This window comes from Hylobates moloch, unplaced genomic scaffold, assembly GCF_009828535.3.
Source record: "Hylobates moloch isolate HMO894 unplaced genomic scaffold, HMol_V3 SCAFFOLD_13, whole genome shotgun sequence".
Lineage (NCBI taxonomy): Eukaryota > Metazoa > Chordata > Mammalia > Primates > Hylobatidae > Hylobates > Hylobates moloch.
The window spans coordinates 86,737,820-86,755,735 of NW_026652288.1; the positions used below are offsets into that span (position 1 = coordinate 86,737,820).

Here is a 17,916-nt window from a genome sequence, read left to right on the forward strand (position 1 = left end):
TTCCCATCTACTGATCCTTCACAATGGTTTTTGCTCCAGTGTCCAAAAGTCTCAAAGCTCTGGCTTAAAAGGTGATTAAATTTAAAAGTAGAAAGCAGAGTTTGCTTTAACCCAACAATTTTTTTCCATTTTCGTTGAAAGTGCTACACAACAACTTTCAAACACAAGTATTTGAAATTGTTAAACTTGTTTACAAGTTACATATGTAACAATCACTAGTCACTACTTTTTCACTTTATTAATCATTTTATCCTATTCAAAACATTCTTTAGATCTGCCTTCAGTACCAGTCTACCAGTTTAAACAAAGAAAACAAAACAAGAGCTATTAACTTCAAAGCTTCATTATAAATTATTCTCTGTGGGCTTGGATACTAATCTCTCTTTCCCTCCCTGTCCTTCTGGACACCACTTTCACAGCTGTTACACCTCAGAGAGGGGCAGTGATGGTGTTTGGGAATAGAAAACCCCTACCCCTCAAAAATGCTCAGCACTGAAGAACAGATGGGAACATCTCAGCAAGCAACAGGCTCTCAGACCAAAAGCTATGTTTGTATTCCTTGTATAGGAAAGGACAACTAACTATGCTATACAAGAAGAATGATTCAAGTCTCAAAACCATAAACTGAGGGCTCAATATTCTATAACCTTAGACCTCTACTTTATCCTTCCATCCTCCCTCACACTTGACTACCAAAATTATCTTTTTTATGGGGCACCTCACCTTACTACGAAAACCGTAACTTTAAGGTATAATTTCTAAAATTCAATCTCTAGACCACGACATTTGAAATCACCAAATGCTTTCATTTTTTAGTAGCAATCGGCACTTCCATTGGCAATTAATCTTTCTCATCATCCTATACCTCCACCCATACCCAACCATGTTCCCTCTTTTAAATTTTTGCTTAATCCATCCACATTTTCCCTTGCAGTATTCCTTCTGTTTTATCTATCAATAAAACTTGGAAGATCACTGATTGATTTAATATTAGTTGCAAATGGCTTTCAATGATTTCTATTTATAATTACTCCCATTACAATAATAACAATTCAGATCAAGGATACACTTAATTCAAATAATAATTTTGAAAGTATTCTAGGAAAATACTGTTAATTTAATTTCCAAAATACTAACTACAATTAGGACCAACAACATTTAATTGAGGATTCTGGATATACATTATCAAACTGATGGTGGCTAAAAGTTTTTATGTTCCTACTAAACATATGCAATAATCTCACCTCATAACAAATTATAAAAATGGTCTTTGAACAGCGAAAGCCAAACTGTTACAAATAATTGCCTTGTTTCCAACATATTTGAAAGAGTCAGAGAGTTAAACCATGCAGTAAAACATAGCTTTAAAATGGCAGTCCAGACATTAAGGAAACATACAAAGTTCAACGGTTTGGACTGATACAAATTTCAAATGCATAAAAGATTATTTTGAGAATATTAAAATAATTTGAGGCCTATTTACTTTATAAAAGTACTCACCTGACTCTTGCAAGTATCTATATACCAAGAAGTTGACCTCATCACTGCTTATACTCATCTTTATTCCCACTTAAACCATGAGGTCACAACACAGGATATAACCCTAAAAATAAAACAAAGTTAATTATTTTCTCAGTAAAATATTTTTAAACAAGATGTAAACAATGTTGTAAAAACCATTTGATTTTATTAAATGATGTAAAACGAAGGTTCTACATTGCCTAATAATAAAACCTGACAAAGTTGCTTCCAATAGTTAGGAAAATGATTATACAACCAAAACATGGCTGGTGCTATTTTTCTTCAAAGTAACATATTGGCAAAAATAAAACAAAACTTTTAAGAGGGCTTTAGCATAATATTTTAATGATTTTATCAAATAGCATAAAAAGTTGCTCATTTTTTCTCCTTAACTGTAAAAAGAAGTAAATTTTAAAAATAAAAAATGTTAGTTATTTGCAAGAAGGCTGATTTAGTTAAAAAAGAATATTAGTTACTTGGGAAAAGACCATTGGGTGGGGTAGAACCATGAGTTATCCACTCCAGTTTTATCTATGAAACTTGGCAGGATATGAAGTCTCTATTTTCTCAGCATCTCATCTGTAATGTTCAATCTCAAAAAGCTCTAGGTATGTATGAGATAGGCTGGAATACAGTTCCCAAAACTCAAAGGATGCTCTCTTACTGGACATACTTAAACCTTAACACGAAGTGGGGGAAAAAAGAAAACTGAGGCATGACTCAAATATATCTAATTATACTTATTTGTTCTCATGTCACAGAAATGATTTAAAGGAGAGGTCAGGAAACTTTTATATAAAGAGCCAAACAATAAATATTTCAGGCTTTATCAGCCATACAGCCTGTTACAATTACTCAACTCTGCTGTGTGATGCAAAAGCAGCAACACACAATATGTAAACAAACGAGTCTGGCTGTGTTCCAATAAACTCAATTTATGGACACTGAAATTTGAATTTCATAGTATCATTGTATCATAAAGTAGTATTCTTTTGATTTTTTTTTCCTAAGCCCTTATAAAAATGTAAAGACCTTTCTTTGCTTGTGATCCCCCTAAAAGGAGAGTGAGCTAGATTTGGTCCACAGAGTGTAGTTTGCTGATTCCTCTTTAAAAATGACATATTCACATCTATTCAGCATAAAGAAATATCTAATGTGGAACTATGCTGGTTGTCCTGCGACATCATGGATTTCTTTATGATATAGTTAACAGATTTAAAAAAAAAATCAAAAAATTACCAAGCATTTGAGTAGGCTACCACGCGACAAACTGCTACTGCCCTACATTGAGGAGAAAGTGATGACTAAGTACCACCCATCAAGCTTCTATCTCATAGGGAGAAAGACAAATGGGAGGCAATGACAATTTTCTAGTGGACACACACAGAAGAAGCCCTAACTAAAGTTAGCAGTCTAGGAACACATTTAGAAGAAGTTTCCTTGGTATTCAGACTAAAGGAGGGGCCCGAAAACAAGGGTGCTTGGGGAAGGGAGGAAGTGAACAGAAGCATCCCATGAGCTGCAGCAGGTGTGGAAGGGCTGAGTGAAGACAGAGACGAGTAAGGCTTGAAATGCAGGCAGAAACTATATTCAGGAGGACCTTCAAGGCAGCACTAAGAGAAAACAAATCCACTGCACAGTTTCAGGAAGAGCAGGGAGAAGCACAGACTATAAACAGCTAGATTGGAGTAAGGGGAATTAGGGAGTCAAATTAGGAAGATATTGCAGTAATTCAGGAGAAGACTAAATCCTGGACTGTCACAAAGGAACACTGGGGTTCCAAAAATATTTAGGAGGTAGACTCAATGGTAACTGACTGGATGCATAGTTGAGGCATAGTTGAGGAAAAGGAAAGAATCAAAGGTTTCTCTCTGGACAACTGAACGGTTGGTACTGTCAATTACTGAGATGGAAAACCACAGAGGAAGAGTGACAATTATAATATCTTCATCTAAAGAAAAGGTACCCTCTTCACCAAAAGAGTTAATTCAAAGAGTACAATTAATTTTATATAACCTGAATGTTTATTACATGCTTAATGGAATAAGTCAAATACTCCTTTGAGGATACTGGCCCAGGGCACTGGTCTAGATGTACTACAGTACACTAGATGGTAAATGTTCTGGCAGGACACCTTGCTCAACTTTAGCCTAACCACCAGTAAGGTGCTGGGCACACATAGCAGGCACTCAGTCAACTCTGAAGGCATGCTGAACTGAATGACTTTAAAAACAAAACATCCAACCCCATCCATGATAAAATTATAAGAAATTAAATCATAATTTGATCAATCACGAATATGTTTGTCACGGGGAACAATTAGCAACTATTTTGTTTTTAGGATTTCCCAAAATGAGATGGGCTAGGTGGAATCCAACTGAAACAGACTGATAAAGAAAACAGAGTAAGTATTCTTTTCCCCTAATATCATTCAGTCCAAAACTTGGATGAAAGTATCCAACCTGCAAAGGTTTTTCACAATGCTCATTCTGATTAGCAAAGGCCATCAATTTCCCAGCTGAAACTAGTAACAAGTGATGCTTCAGCACCAGCACCACCCAATGCATTCCAGGGCAAAGAAAAATACAAATCAAAATGATATAAATTATTGCTTATAAAAATTCCTGTAATAAATATATATTGCTGGTATATTTTTAAGTCATAGTAAAAAAATACTGAATAAGAGCAGGAAAGTTATCTGTCCAAACTGCTATAAACTGATTATTTAATTGATCATAGTGCTATATCAGTTCCCGGCAATTAAAAGTAAGGTTTTTAAAGGAAAAAGACCTTGAATGGCTTACTTCTAAAACAACTTAAAAGCCTATGTGCCAAAGAGTGAAATTAGAGAAAATGTCACTACTTCATGAGTGGACTTAATAAGCCTTTGCAGAACTTGTCCATTATGGTTTATTTATATAGCCAAATGAATGCCCTAGGATGTGATGTGGTCTTCACCTGCCTGCACGAGTACTAGATACTAGGAACCAGATCTCAAAGAGTACACAAGAAGACTTACCACTATAGTTCCTCCATTATGGTATCTTTTAGAACAACTGTCTTTAAACTAGGTCACAAAACAGCACTGAGACACTCATCCAGTCTTTACACTTTACCACCCAGGTATCAGGCCTGATGAAGAGTATACCATGCATAAATGAAGTCCTGCCCTCAAAGAGCTTATGGCTTATTAAATAAACAGGATATTCAAAATAGACACTTCCTAAATTCACAAAGGATTTATTTGTATATTCTACCTGATCATATTTACTCGTTCTTAAATACTAACTGAGATCCTCCCAAAAATTAGATCTTTGTAACTTTCCTCCTCTCAGAAATCACTTGTATACTCATAAAAGCTTTTATTTAAAATTCCAATCACTTATGGGCAATCAACTACTTAATTCAAACCACAGCTATATTAAAGTAGCCAAAAGCAAATCCAAAATTAGTCTTAATATTTAGCCAATTGGTGGCTATATTCAAAAGTTCACTTAATATTGTAAATGTTCACCATGAAATATAATTTTACTGCATAACTCTGAAGACAATAATTCAGCAAATATTACAAAAACACAGGACTAGTGAGGCAATCCAGCTACGACTCATTCAGTGAACTGAATATGTACAGCATTTTCAGCATCACAAAACTGAGTTCAGCATATGCTCGCTGGACAACTACTACTCCAAATATTTAATCCTCTCCTAGTTCTTCTACACATCAAGTACTACTTTAAACGTCACCCTCAATCAAGACAGACAGCATATTCTTTACTGATTCCATTCTTGAAGCCAGGGCCCAACTGTGATCCTCGATTACATAATTTTAAATTTAGATGACTGAAAAAAACAGTGAAAGAGTTATGGACACAAAGAAAGCAATAAGATTATCTTCTTAAATCTCCTAGCTATAAGCACATTTTTAAGAGATCTGGACACCCTTTGCATGATCCAAAGTCAAATGTGTAACCGAAATTACTTTATCTTACAAACATAAGTTAGTACAAAACTAAAGTATAATTATAACTTGGACGTGACAAACTTAATTTAAGTTTTACTTTTCCTTCTCTTTTTCATTGGAATCCAGAGCTCGGATGTAAATTAAAAATAACATCTTGGATGGCCTATATGATTTTAGACAAATGATGCAGATTTTCTGGGTCTCTGTGTCATGTATAAAATGAGAAAATTGAATCAGACAGTCTCCTCTACTTCTAAACTTCAAAGACTTGAGTCAGTATAAGTTACAGAGTTGTAACAGGAACCTTGCAAGCTACCTGAGAGTATGAGGTCATAAAGCAGTTTTTAAGAAGGTATTTTTATAGGCCTAAAAAATGTATTAGAAGACCAAAATCAGCATCAGATCTCAGACAGACATCTCCAGGAATTAGGAAAAGGGAAAACAATAAGCTCATCTCATTAAGAAATATTTCAGTACCTATTGCACATGATGTTTATTAGGACTTATCAACCTTTATAAACACCAACATATAAAGACATTAAAAAAAAAAAAAAAAAAAAGACAGTACACCAGCTGGGCATGGTGGCTCACACCTATAATCCCAGCACTTTGGGAGGCCAAGGCAGGCAGATCGCCTGAGGTCAGGAGTTTGAGACCAGCCTGATCAACATGGTGAAATCCTATCTCTACAAAAAAAAAATACAAAAAAATTACCCAGGCATGGTGGCGCAGGCCTGTAATCTCAGCTACTCAGGAGGCTGAGGAACGAGAATAGCTTGAACCCAGGAGGTGGAGGCTGCAGTGAGCCAAGATCGCACCACTGCAGTCCAGCCTGGGCGACAGAGGAAAACTCTGACAAAAAAAAAAAAAAAAAAAAAAGGAAAGAAAGGGAAAGGGAAAGGAAAGGAAAAGGAAAAAGAAAAAAGAAAGAGAAAGAAAGAAAAAAACAACACACCAAATCAATTATTCATTAGTTAACTGAGGCTTCTAGTATCAAATTGGTTTCAACTGTCATCTAAGCCAGAGGATCTGCAAACTACAGCCTGTATGTCAAATCCAACCTGTCACCTATTTTTGTACAGCCCGCAGGTAAGAATGGTTTTCACAAAATGCTTTTTTAAAAAACAGAATATTTGTTGTTTATTTGATGATAGGGAACACTGACTCATAATCTCAATTAAGCAATTTTTAAAAGTCTCAGCAAAGCTCTTGAGACTTGAAAGCAGTAAACTAGCATCCATTATACAATGAGTCAACTTTAAGTCCAAGTGTCATTAGCTACAAATTTATTTCTTTTTATACCCAAAAGACCTCTGATGAGCTGCCTCATTGCCGACAGACATTGACTTCAACTCCCTAAATGTATAAAAGTGATTATTTACACAGATTATAACTAAGATCCTTCTGAAACATAAAAATACATATCCTAGGAAATAATAAGTATGTATGGAAAAACTGAATAAATTACAGTCAAGGTGTATCAACAGGGGAACAAAGAAGGACAAGAAATGAAAACACTAAGAGATAAGAAGATAGGTCATACTTCTGGTACATATTTTCAACAACTAAGCAGTAATCAGTCACAGAACTTAAGGTAAAGCAATGTCAGTCTGGCAAAGAATTAGAAAGTCAGGTATGAAAAATAAAAATTGGCCAGGTGCGGTGGCTCACACCTGTAATCCTAGCACTTTGGGAGGCCAAGGCGGGCGGATCACCTGAGGTCAGGAGTTCAAGACCAGCCTGGCCAACATGGCGAAACCCCATCTCTACTAAAATACAAAAATTAGCCGGCATGAGGCAGGTGCCTGTAATCCCAGTTACTCAGGACGCTGAGATGGGAGAATCGCTTGAACCCAGGAGACGGTAGCTGCAGTGAGCTGAGATCGCGCCACTGCACTCCAGCCTGGGCAGCTAAGCGAGACTCTGTCTCAAAAAAAATAAAAATGAAAATAAACTAAAATCAAGATCTGTCAAAATCTGTCTCACTAGCATAAAATACTGAGTTTGTCTGAATAGGAATCTGTATTACAATAGAAAGCTAATGAGACTTTCTCAACTAAAACTAACTACTTATTCTAGCTTTGGAACAGACATGTTGTGAGAATCTTTTTTTTTTTCTTTTGGAGACAGAGTTTCACTCTGTCGCCCAGGCTAGAGTGTGGTGGCACGATCTCGGCTCACTGCAAGCTCCGCCTCCGGGGTTCACGCCATTCTCCCGCCTTAGCCTCCTGAGCAGCTGGGACTATAGGTGCCCGCCACCATGCCCGGCTAATTTTTTGTATTTTCAGTAGAGACGGGGTTTCATCCGAGAATCTTAAAAGAGTGGAACACATGCTAAAAGCTTTACAAGGACGGTTAATCACCTGAATAGATGGGAACTCTGCTTAAAACTCAAATATTATAGGAAGAACAAAGAGAAAAGGAGGCTGGGGTAATAAATACTACCCAAAGTAATGTTTATGAAACACTGTATTAGAAAGAAGATGTGGTTATTCCTTGGTTCCTCATGAGGGAAAAAAATCCTAAGTAACTCAGACTAGTAAGTAAATCAAAACTTGTGTCCATGGATTGGTTATACTCAGTCAATTCTCTGGAAGGGCAAGAGTAAAAATGTCCAAAAGATTGATCAAGAAGCAGAAATATGTGATTGATATAGCCCAAGCATCGAAGTATAGTTTAAACACACTCTTTGTGTGTTGTCTGTGTCCAAATTTCCCTCTTTTTATAAAAACACCAGTCGTACTGGAATAGGGCCCATGCTAATAACGTCATCTTAACTTGATTTACGAAGATCTTATCTCCATTCCAAATAAGTCACATTCACAGGTACTGGGAGTTGGCACCTCAACATATCTTTGTGGGGACACAATTCATAATATCTTCTAGCTTTCAAAACTTCCCTACTAATCAGTATTGTGTGGTTCAATACAGATTTCCAGCTTAGAAAGAACTAACTCAAGTATATTTCACTTTTTCAGGCTGAAAAAGATAACAGATTTGAAGGTATGTTTCCCAGTCTAAATAGACAGACCCCTCCTCCTGCATCTACTTAACAGCTAGACTACTCATTATACAATAAAGGTTAAAAAATAAGCTAGCCTCAAGCTAATTTCTTCCTGCCTTGGCTGCCAAACTTCTATTTAAAGATGCTTTTTCAAGCAAAGTTCTAAATTAGCGTGACAATAAAGTACCATAAACTAAGAGGCTTAGAACAGAAATTTATTGTCTTATAGAAGTTCAAAACCAAGGTGTTCACAGGGCCGCATTCCCTCTGAAGGTGTACTAAGGAGGTGTCTGTTCCAGGCCTCTCTCCTAGCTTCCTTGGTGTCTTAGTCCATTGGGGCTACTGGAAAAAAAACAAAAACAAAAACACAAAACAAACAAAAAAAACACCTTAGACGGAAGTTTTTTCTCACAGTTCTGGAGGCTGTGAAGCCCAAGATCAAGGTGCCAGCAGATATAGTGCCTAGTGAAGGCTCTCTGCTTCATAGATGGTGCCTTCTGGCCGTGTCCGCCTCATACTGTGTAAGGAGCCTGGGGGTTCCCTTCAACTTCTTTTATAAGGTCACAATTCTATTCACTGAAGGTAAAGCCCTTATGTCTTAATCACTTCTAAAAAAGCCACCTCTTAATACCACTGCAACGGAGATCAGGTTTCAACATAAATTTTGGAGGGACAAATTCGGACTACAGAGCTTGGCTTGTAGATGCATCACTCTAGTCACTTCGCCATGTTCTCCCTGTGTCTTCACACTGTTCTCCCTCTATATGTGCCCAAGTTTTCTCTTTTTGATACGGACTCCAATCATAAGGTATTACGATCTACCTAAATGATCCCATTTTAACTTAAGTATCTCTATAAGGACCCTATTTCCAAGTAAGATTACATTCTGAGGTACTGGAGGTTAGGACTCCAACTTATGAATTTAGGAGGATACAATTCAATCTATAACAGTCACACTAAGCTGAGAAAGCCTGGGATGACAAATACAGATTCCATCATTTGCCCCTTCCATGCTGTAGAAGACAGGTATAGACAAGGGTAACAAAAGCCTTTTCTTCTTACCTTCAGTCATCTGTCTACCTTGGTCATCAGAGAACCCCCTTAGAACAAAAAACAAAACTAACCCTAATAATAGTAACTATGATGGCATCAACACATGGGAAGAATCAACTTAAGTGACTGTAGAGGTTGAATGTATTACTGGTTCAGAATTTAAGCATTCTTTTTTCCTGCAATAGTTATTCATCCCCATCCCAACAACTTGGACCTTGGCTATGTGACATAATTTGGCCAGTGGAATTCCAGATGATGTGATACACACTATATCCAATCACAAGAGTTAAGAGACATTACAAGTGTCTGCCAGCTCTCTTGCTCAGCGAGCATGTCCTATATGGGGCCTGCTTCAACAGCTTGGCTCTCCAAACGAGCAGACAACTGGAAGTGAGCCACAGTCAACCCACCTTATCTACATAAAAAATGAATGAGAAAGAATCTTTTAATACTGTAAACCAGTAAAACTGTCTACTAACAAAGAAAACTAACACACCTTCCAACAGTACTTTCGCTGCATACATCTCTAGGGAATATAATCTAAGGACAAAAAAGAACCACAAAGAAATTTTAAACTGCTTTCAGTAGTCTTATAATAATAGTTTTATTAGTATTATTAACTTGAAACTTTTTATAAATATAGAGCAGGTAAGAAATTATGTTAAATCCATCATAAAACAAGATTTTCAGAAGGGAAAAATACTTAACTTTTACTTTATATCTCACCTGAAAATGAGGGACTTTTGGTGAGATGGAGTCCTTGAGGAAAGGGAAAGAAACTTATATTCACATAATACGAATGAAGCTTTAAAAATCTATACGTAACTATCACCTGTATTATTACAACAGCCTAAGAGTCTCCTAAGTTCTCCATTCTATGGTTCCAAAATACCTATCTAGCCATACAGTACCACCTTTAAATGCACTTTACTCTTCAAGTGAGTATATTGGTATCATTCTAGCAAGTCCCACAAATTTCCACTTTTCTGCTTTTAGTTCTGTTTCAACTGCACTTGTTGAAATTCATCTATTCTTCTTCAAATATTATCTCTTTATGATACCTATTCAAATACCAACATTAAAGATGTCTGGCTACTTTCCTCCTCTACCCCTAAGTGCAGTTTTATTACTCTTCTCAAAACTGGACAACAGTAAAAAGATTATTAGACCAGAAGTCAGAACGTTGACATTTTCTTCTTAATGCTACTGGCTTTTGACATTAAGACATTACATCAAGTCATTTTAACTTCCCAGAGCCCCTGTTTCTTCAACTGTGAAAGAGAATAAAACCTAATCTATACACCTCACAGGTGGGAATCCATGGAAATGCCATTTATAAGCTACTGTGTGTTAACATTATTATGATGCCACCTTTTAATATGCATATTTTTTCAACCACTACCAAATTATAAGCATTTAAAAAGCAGTCTGTCATGCCCTGGTTTCTCTTCAGAATGAATAAATCTTTTGCCTTTTTTAAACAAAACAAAACAAATCAGCAGCCTGTATCTTATAAGGCACCTAAAACATTATTCAAATATATTTTTAAACTTTCATAAATAATGAAACATAGCTCTCATGCTCCAGCATATAAAATATAATTCGGCTAGGTGCATGGTTCACACTTGTCATTCCAGCACTTTGGGGGGCCGAGGCAGGAGGATCACTTGAGCCCTGGGCAACACAGGGAGACCCAGTATCTACAAAAAAAAATTGGTTTTAATTAGCCAGGCATGGTGGCATGCACCTGTACTCCCAGCTACTTAGGAGGCTGAGGTGGGAGGATCACTTGGGCCCAGCAGTTTGAGGCTGCAGTGAGCTATGATTATACTACCACTGTACTGCAGCTGGGGTGAAAGAGTGAGACCCCCATCTCAAAAAAAAAATAAAGTATAATTCAAGCAGTATTTACACACAATTATGCCTTGATTAAAATAAAACAATATCGGCTGGGTGCAGTGGCTCACGCCTGTAACCCCAGCACTTTGGGAGGCCAAGGTGGGCAAATCACGAGGTCAGGAGATCGAGACCATCCTGGCTAACACGGTGAAACCCCATCTCCACTAAAAAAAAAAAAAAAAAAAAATTGCTAGGGACTTGTCAAAAGGATACAGGAGCCAACCTGAGTACTGATACAGAAAACAATGCAATAACCTAAAACAAATCTGCGTAAATCCATGCATTCATACATAGCATAGGCTATTTTAATGACAGTTACATCACACTGCTGGCTGATTATTTCTTGGGATGTTGGCATTTCACAAAAAAAGTCAGCTGGGTGCCGTGGCTCACGCCTGTAATCCCAGCACTTTGGGAGGCCAAGGTGGGTGGATCACGAGGTCAGGAGATCGAGACCATCCTGGCTAACATGGTGAAACCCCGTCTCCACTAAAAAAATACAAAAAATTAGTCGGGCGTGGTGGTGGGCGCCTGTAGTCCCAGCTACTCGGGAGGCTGAGGCAGGAGAATGGCGTGAACCCAGAAGGCAGAGCTTGCAGTGAGCCGAGATCGCGCCACTGCACTCCAGCCTGGGCGACAGAGCGAGACTCCATCTCAAAAAAATAAATAAATAAATTTGTATCTAGTATTATAGCTGCTTAGATCTCATCCACACTCTTGGACTTACTTATTTGTAATTTTTTTAATCTAAATGTAAAACTCCACAAATAATTCCTGTTACAAATTTTAATCGACTGTTGCTACAGTGCCTGATAAAGTGGCAGTCATCACTGGTAAGAAATCCTCCGAAAATTGAACTCTTATAATCAAACGTCAAGAAGAGGTAGTAGCAAAATAAAAAAGTGTCACAAGTAATTGGGTCTATAAAATCGATTAAAATAAATATGGGCAGAAAAGGAAAATAAGAGTTAGACAAGAATGAGGACTAGTAACTAATGAGGGTAGCAAGTCACTTTATGTGTTCATTTAAAAAAAAAAAAAAGCTCACCCTGTATGTGATGTTGCTGAGTTCCATAAAGACAAATATCAGGCAGCATGATGTAATAGAGTCCTGGACTGCTCTGTTCTAGTCCAAGGCCTCAGTTTCCTCATCTGTAAAATGAGGGCACTGAATTAGATAATCTGAAAGGGCTCCTCTAGCTTTAACACTGAGTGATCCTAAAGATGAATTTAGGAAGAATCAATCAAATATAAGATTTTTGTTAACAGTAAGGTTTAACTGTTAACACTGGAAACAGCAGTAGGGAACAAGGGTGAAAATAATTTTCATAAGGACATAATTATGTCCTCAATAAAAAGGACATACACAAAATTTTAAATTGCAAAAAGTGATTGCTTTCTAACTTTTAACTGCTGGAAAGGCTTTTAGAATATATCAGCCTTAGTACCATTATCAGGCTTTATCATTATCATCTATGCTGAATTAGTAATGAGCAACCCAAATTATGGCCCGAAAGGACCTATTCACCTTTGGCCAGACTGCCCAAGTAAATCTAGAAAATAGTACACCTTTGGGCTAGTACTTACTTTAAGTGATAAAGTGCCCATAACTGTCCCTGATTAAATAACTGAATAAAGAATAAAATGACAAGAAAAATGATTAGAGCAAATTAAACTATTTAAATTTAACATGCAAAAAAACAACAAGGAGGCTTGTGATATCCTTCTGTGTTAATGAGCATATTTTCCCTACTCATAATACTTTTTTCTGGTTCTCTCAAAACAGAAATCTGGCTTCTCCTTCTGACAATAAAGCTAACTGAAAGAAAAAAAAATTTTTTTCTCCAGTGACACACAGAAATATTTTTTTAAAAAGAGTGTCTCCATGTTTAAGTTTTCTATACTGAAAGAAATCAAACATCTATCAGTAACAATAGGTCCTGGTACCTCAAAAACTGTGGTTTTCTAACTAAATTTCCTAAATATAATTAACTGCCTGGTTCTAGCAAATCCTCCAGGGTCTGACAAACTTAACAACTAGCTTTAAGTTCAAAGATCAGCTCATGTTCTACTTTATATTTATTCCTTTATACTTCATTGCTTATGTTGATGCTAAGGTTCTTACCTGGCAGACTTAACACTTCAAGGATATGAGAACCAATAAACATATCTCTACAATCAAGAAAATCTTAGAAATCTCCTTTTAAAGGATGTAAAGATATGAAACATTCAATGGAAAAAGCTTGTTTTTAAAGTTTTTCTTAAATGCAAATTACCTAAAGTGATTATAAATTAACTTGACATACATGCAAGTCCACTACTTAGTCATTTGAACATTTCACCTTGGCAATATATAGTATCTCCTAACACGACATTCAGAATCATTAATAAGATTTCTCTCTTGTTCTTGGCTAGTCTTAAGATGGATGTAATATCAATGTGTCTCTGAGACAGAAATCTTTGAAGCAAATCTTTCATTTACACTAAATTTATTTTTCATTTTAATTCTGGTATTATGATGGCAAACAACAGAAATCGCATGGATATACAGATAACTCTTTAAGGTTCTATTTTGATCATGAGCTGTTTTCAGCAATTTTATCCATCTACCTTACCTTGTCCATCATTTTTTTTCAGAGACTTAAACATTCAAATATTTAATAACAGGTGGGTTGTGGTGGCTCACACCTTCAATACCAGCACTCTGGGAGGCTGAGAGATAAGAATCATTTGAGCCCAGGAGTTCTACACCAGCCTGGGCAACATAACAAGACCTAATCTCTACAAAGAGTTTTAAAAATTAGTGCATGCCTGTAGTCCTAACTACTCAGGAGGGCGGGGTGGGAGGATCGCTTGAAACCAGGAGGTTGAGGCTGCAGCATGCCATGACTGCGCTGCACTCCAGCCTGACTAGATAGAGCAAGACCCTGACTTCAAAAAAAAAAAAAGATATTTAATAATGAAAATACAACAACTAATTATAAGATACAATTAATAGTATTGTCTTTAGTCAGTATAATTACAGAACTGTATATATAATATAGTATAGATATTATAATATATATAATACATACAGTATTGTCTTCAGTCAGTATTATATAGATGTAAATCAGCGCCTACAAAAATTTAAGTCTAACCGAACTATTGTTTCTGTTTGGGTAAAATATTCTCCTCTAGGAAGACACTGGTACTAAAATTAGAAGTTAAGGAAAATTTGATGTTTAAATAACTAGCTGGTACACAGTATGAAACCCCCTTGATTGTTCACCACTAAATTTCTATCTGCAAGGCATGAACACCCATTTGTAATTCTACCATCTCCAAAGTCAGCATACAACACAATTTTCTCAAAGACCAAAATGCCTCATTTAGGTTATCAGTAATATACAATTCTTGCAACAAAATGGCTAGAGCTAAGCATAACATAGCACTTTTACTTTGAGAAAGTTATAATATATACAAATGGTGATTTAAACAAAAAAATTATTACAATATATTTGGAGTGATAAAAAGACAAAAGACCAAAAAAGAAGTCCAAATTTTTGGTTGCTAGAAAAATATCAAACCCTTATAACATCAAGTAATTTCAAGTTATGTTCTAAAATGAATTTAAAATTGAAGTGCTTAAAAAAAAAATACGAGAAAATGAAATAAATTAAAAAATCTTGTATCTTGTAATTACAAATTATATTTTAATATTAATATTTTACTTTTCTCTCATCCCCACTTACAATTTAATCTGATATATATATTTAAAAATTGAGGCTATCAGAATAACTTTCCTAACAGCAAATTAACAGAGGCTAGAAAATGAACTGGTATTTATAACAGTTATACATAACACTAGATGTTACAGCATGGAATTTTAATACAACTATACTTGTCTCTCAAAACTTTATGAAAGAACCATAAAATCCTGTCACAGTGCGTTTTAATCCAACAACTCACTAACAGACCACTACTAAATTTCTAAGATAGAGATTATATATATACATATGAGACGGAGTCTCATTGTGTCGCCCAGGCTGAAGGGCAGTGGCACCATCTGGGCTAACTGCAAGCTCCACCTCCCAGGTTCATGCCATTCTCCCGGCTCAGCCTCCCGAGTAGCTGGGACTATAGGCAACTGCCACCATGTCTGGCTAATTTTTTTTTGTATTTTTTAGTAGAGACGGGGTTTCAACATGTTAGCCAGGATGGTCTCGATCTCCTGAGCTCGTGATCCATCCATCTCGGCCTCCAAAGAGATTATATTTTAAAATAAATTCTAATCAATCCAATCTCACTAATAATTCCACCATAAAAATCACACAGCATTTTTTTGAAAAATAAATACAACACACTGAAAAAAGTGTCCTAAGCCATAATCCATAAATGACTATTGATCAGTTAAGAGAGTGGAAACAAACTCTTAATAATTTCCTCCTGTAGCATTTTCGAAAACGTGTTCGAAATTAGCAATTCCATCTCCCATTAATCATACTTGCATCTGAGCACAGTCGAATTATGTATCCATCCCCTCCAAATGTATGTATTAGAAATGACCTTAATTAGTCTTTGCTACATCACTTTGAAACGATCAAGTTAGTATGTATGTTTTGTCTTCTTGCTTTTATTTATTCATCTCTCTCTTTCTGCATCATAAGCAGGTCAGAGCTTAATGCACAGGCAGAAAAATGTTTTGTTTTGTTTGGTTTGGTTTTGTTTGGTTTTTTAAGAAAAACTTGGCTGAGCACAGTGGCTCACGCCTGTAATCCCAGCACTTTGGGATGCCGAGGCAGGTAGATCACAAGGTCAGGAGTTCGAGACCGGCCTGGCCAACATGGTGAAACCCCATCTCTACTAAAAATACAAAAATTAGCTGGGCATGGTGGTGGGCGCCTGTAATCCCAGCTACTCGGGAGGCTGAGGAAGGAGAATCATTTGAACCTGGGAGGCAGAGGTTGCAGTGAGCCAGATTGCCCCACTGCACTCCAGCCTGGGCGACAGGGCAAGACTCCGTCTCAAAAAAAAGAAAAGAGAAAAGAGAAAACTTACACAAAATACAATGGACATATACTGGCTATAGCATTCAGTAAGTTTTGACAAACGTAGGTAACTAAGTAACGTAAATCCCTAACGGAATACAGAACATTGCCAAACCTTAGAAAGCTGCCACGTGCAATTCCCCACTTAATCCCTGTCCTCACCACTCATTCCTACCATCTGCCAACCTCTTCTTCTTTCCCCTTCATAACTTCGTTTTGCCTGCCCCACCCCACATGCACAATAGATGAGGTCTGTCTGGTTTTAGGATATATGTAGAATCACATATGATGGCTTGTTTTGTGAAGACTACGTTCAGTCATCATAATGTTTTAGAGATTAATCCAAGTTGCTGAAGACATTGATGTCTTGGTTCCTTCCTATTGCTTAGTAGTATTCCATTGTACACATACAACAACTTGATAATCCTTTTTCTTGGTTTATAGACACCTGAACTGTTACCAGTTTAGGGGTCAACCCCATTATCTTAGCAGAGTTTATAAACCAAATTTGGTACTCCACCTCTATGGGTATTTTCTTCCTGGACTTCCTCCTTCCCTGTGCTGGACCCCATTACTCTGCAGTGCAACGTTAGTTCTGAACAATTCTCTAATTCCTCTGCCAACGGGAACCTGTCCTCAGGCAAAGATCCGTCAATAACAGGAAAACTCCAATGCCATTCTCTTAAGAATCCAATCCAGTCTGACTTCTACTTGTTTCAGGTTTGTTCTACGGTGTCCTCATAATGTTTGTTTTTCATATGTTGTCCAGAGATGGTAGTTACTATTTGTGGGAGGATCTGTTCCATAGCAGCCACTACTCCATTTGTGGAATTGTAACTCTCTACTGTTCTTCTGAGCACACTTGTTCAACACTGTAACTGGCCTACTTTTTTGGTGTTCCCCCCAACCCTTACCAGCTAGATTGAGCCAGTTTCTTTCAATCAAAAAAGTCAAACTAAACCAGAAAAAATGAGGCCTCTAGGAACTGAAAAGCGTAAGAAAGAATCCCTGAGAGAGAGCTGAAGTGGATCCTGTAATTCTTCCTATGAACCAACACCAGTTCCAAATTCATCCCAAGATGTGCATGTGGAACATATCCAAAGAAGCACTACAAAAATCTTGAGACCTGAAGATACAAATCACCTTCAGCTTCCATACTAACTCCTGAGAGGCTCAATCAGGAAGCAGACTCATAGTAGCTTAGCAAAGACTTTGAAAACTGAACTGACATTGGAACCACCGCTCATGGGTGCCACAGAACTTGGGAGTCTGAGCCTATCAATGTTAATTGCTTGCTTTCATTTAAAAACAATAACATTCTCTAGGAAGGGTACAGATGAAGAAAATTTGATCATTCTCAAAGGAAAAGACAGTAACAGATATTAATCCTGAGATGATCCAGGTGTCAGAATTCTCAAAGATGCCCGTGAAAAGACAGGAAAGACAAGTTC

At 36.8% G+C, this 17,916-nt stretch overlaps 1 protein-coding gene across 8 annotated transcripts in view; it reads right to left on the reverse strand.

Moving 5' to 3' along the window:
- Positions 1-17,916, reverse strand: part of TBL1XR1 (TBL1X/Y related 1) — a 175,272-nt gene that overhangs the window by 42,648 nt on the left and 114,708 nt on the right. For 6 of the 8 annotated variants that reach the window (XM_032174025.2, XM_032174023.2, XM_058426819.1 and 3 more), the window contains one exon: positions 1,501-1,603. The exons of the other annotated variants lie outside the window; for them this stretch is intronic. In XM_032174025.2, the coding sequence (XP_032029916.1) occupies positions 1,501-1,558 (58 nt within the window). In that variant the 5' untranslated portion in view covers positions 1,559-1,603. The remainder of the gene's footprint in view (positions 1-1,500; positions 1,604-17,916) is intronic. 8 annotated transcript variants of the gene reach the window in all.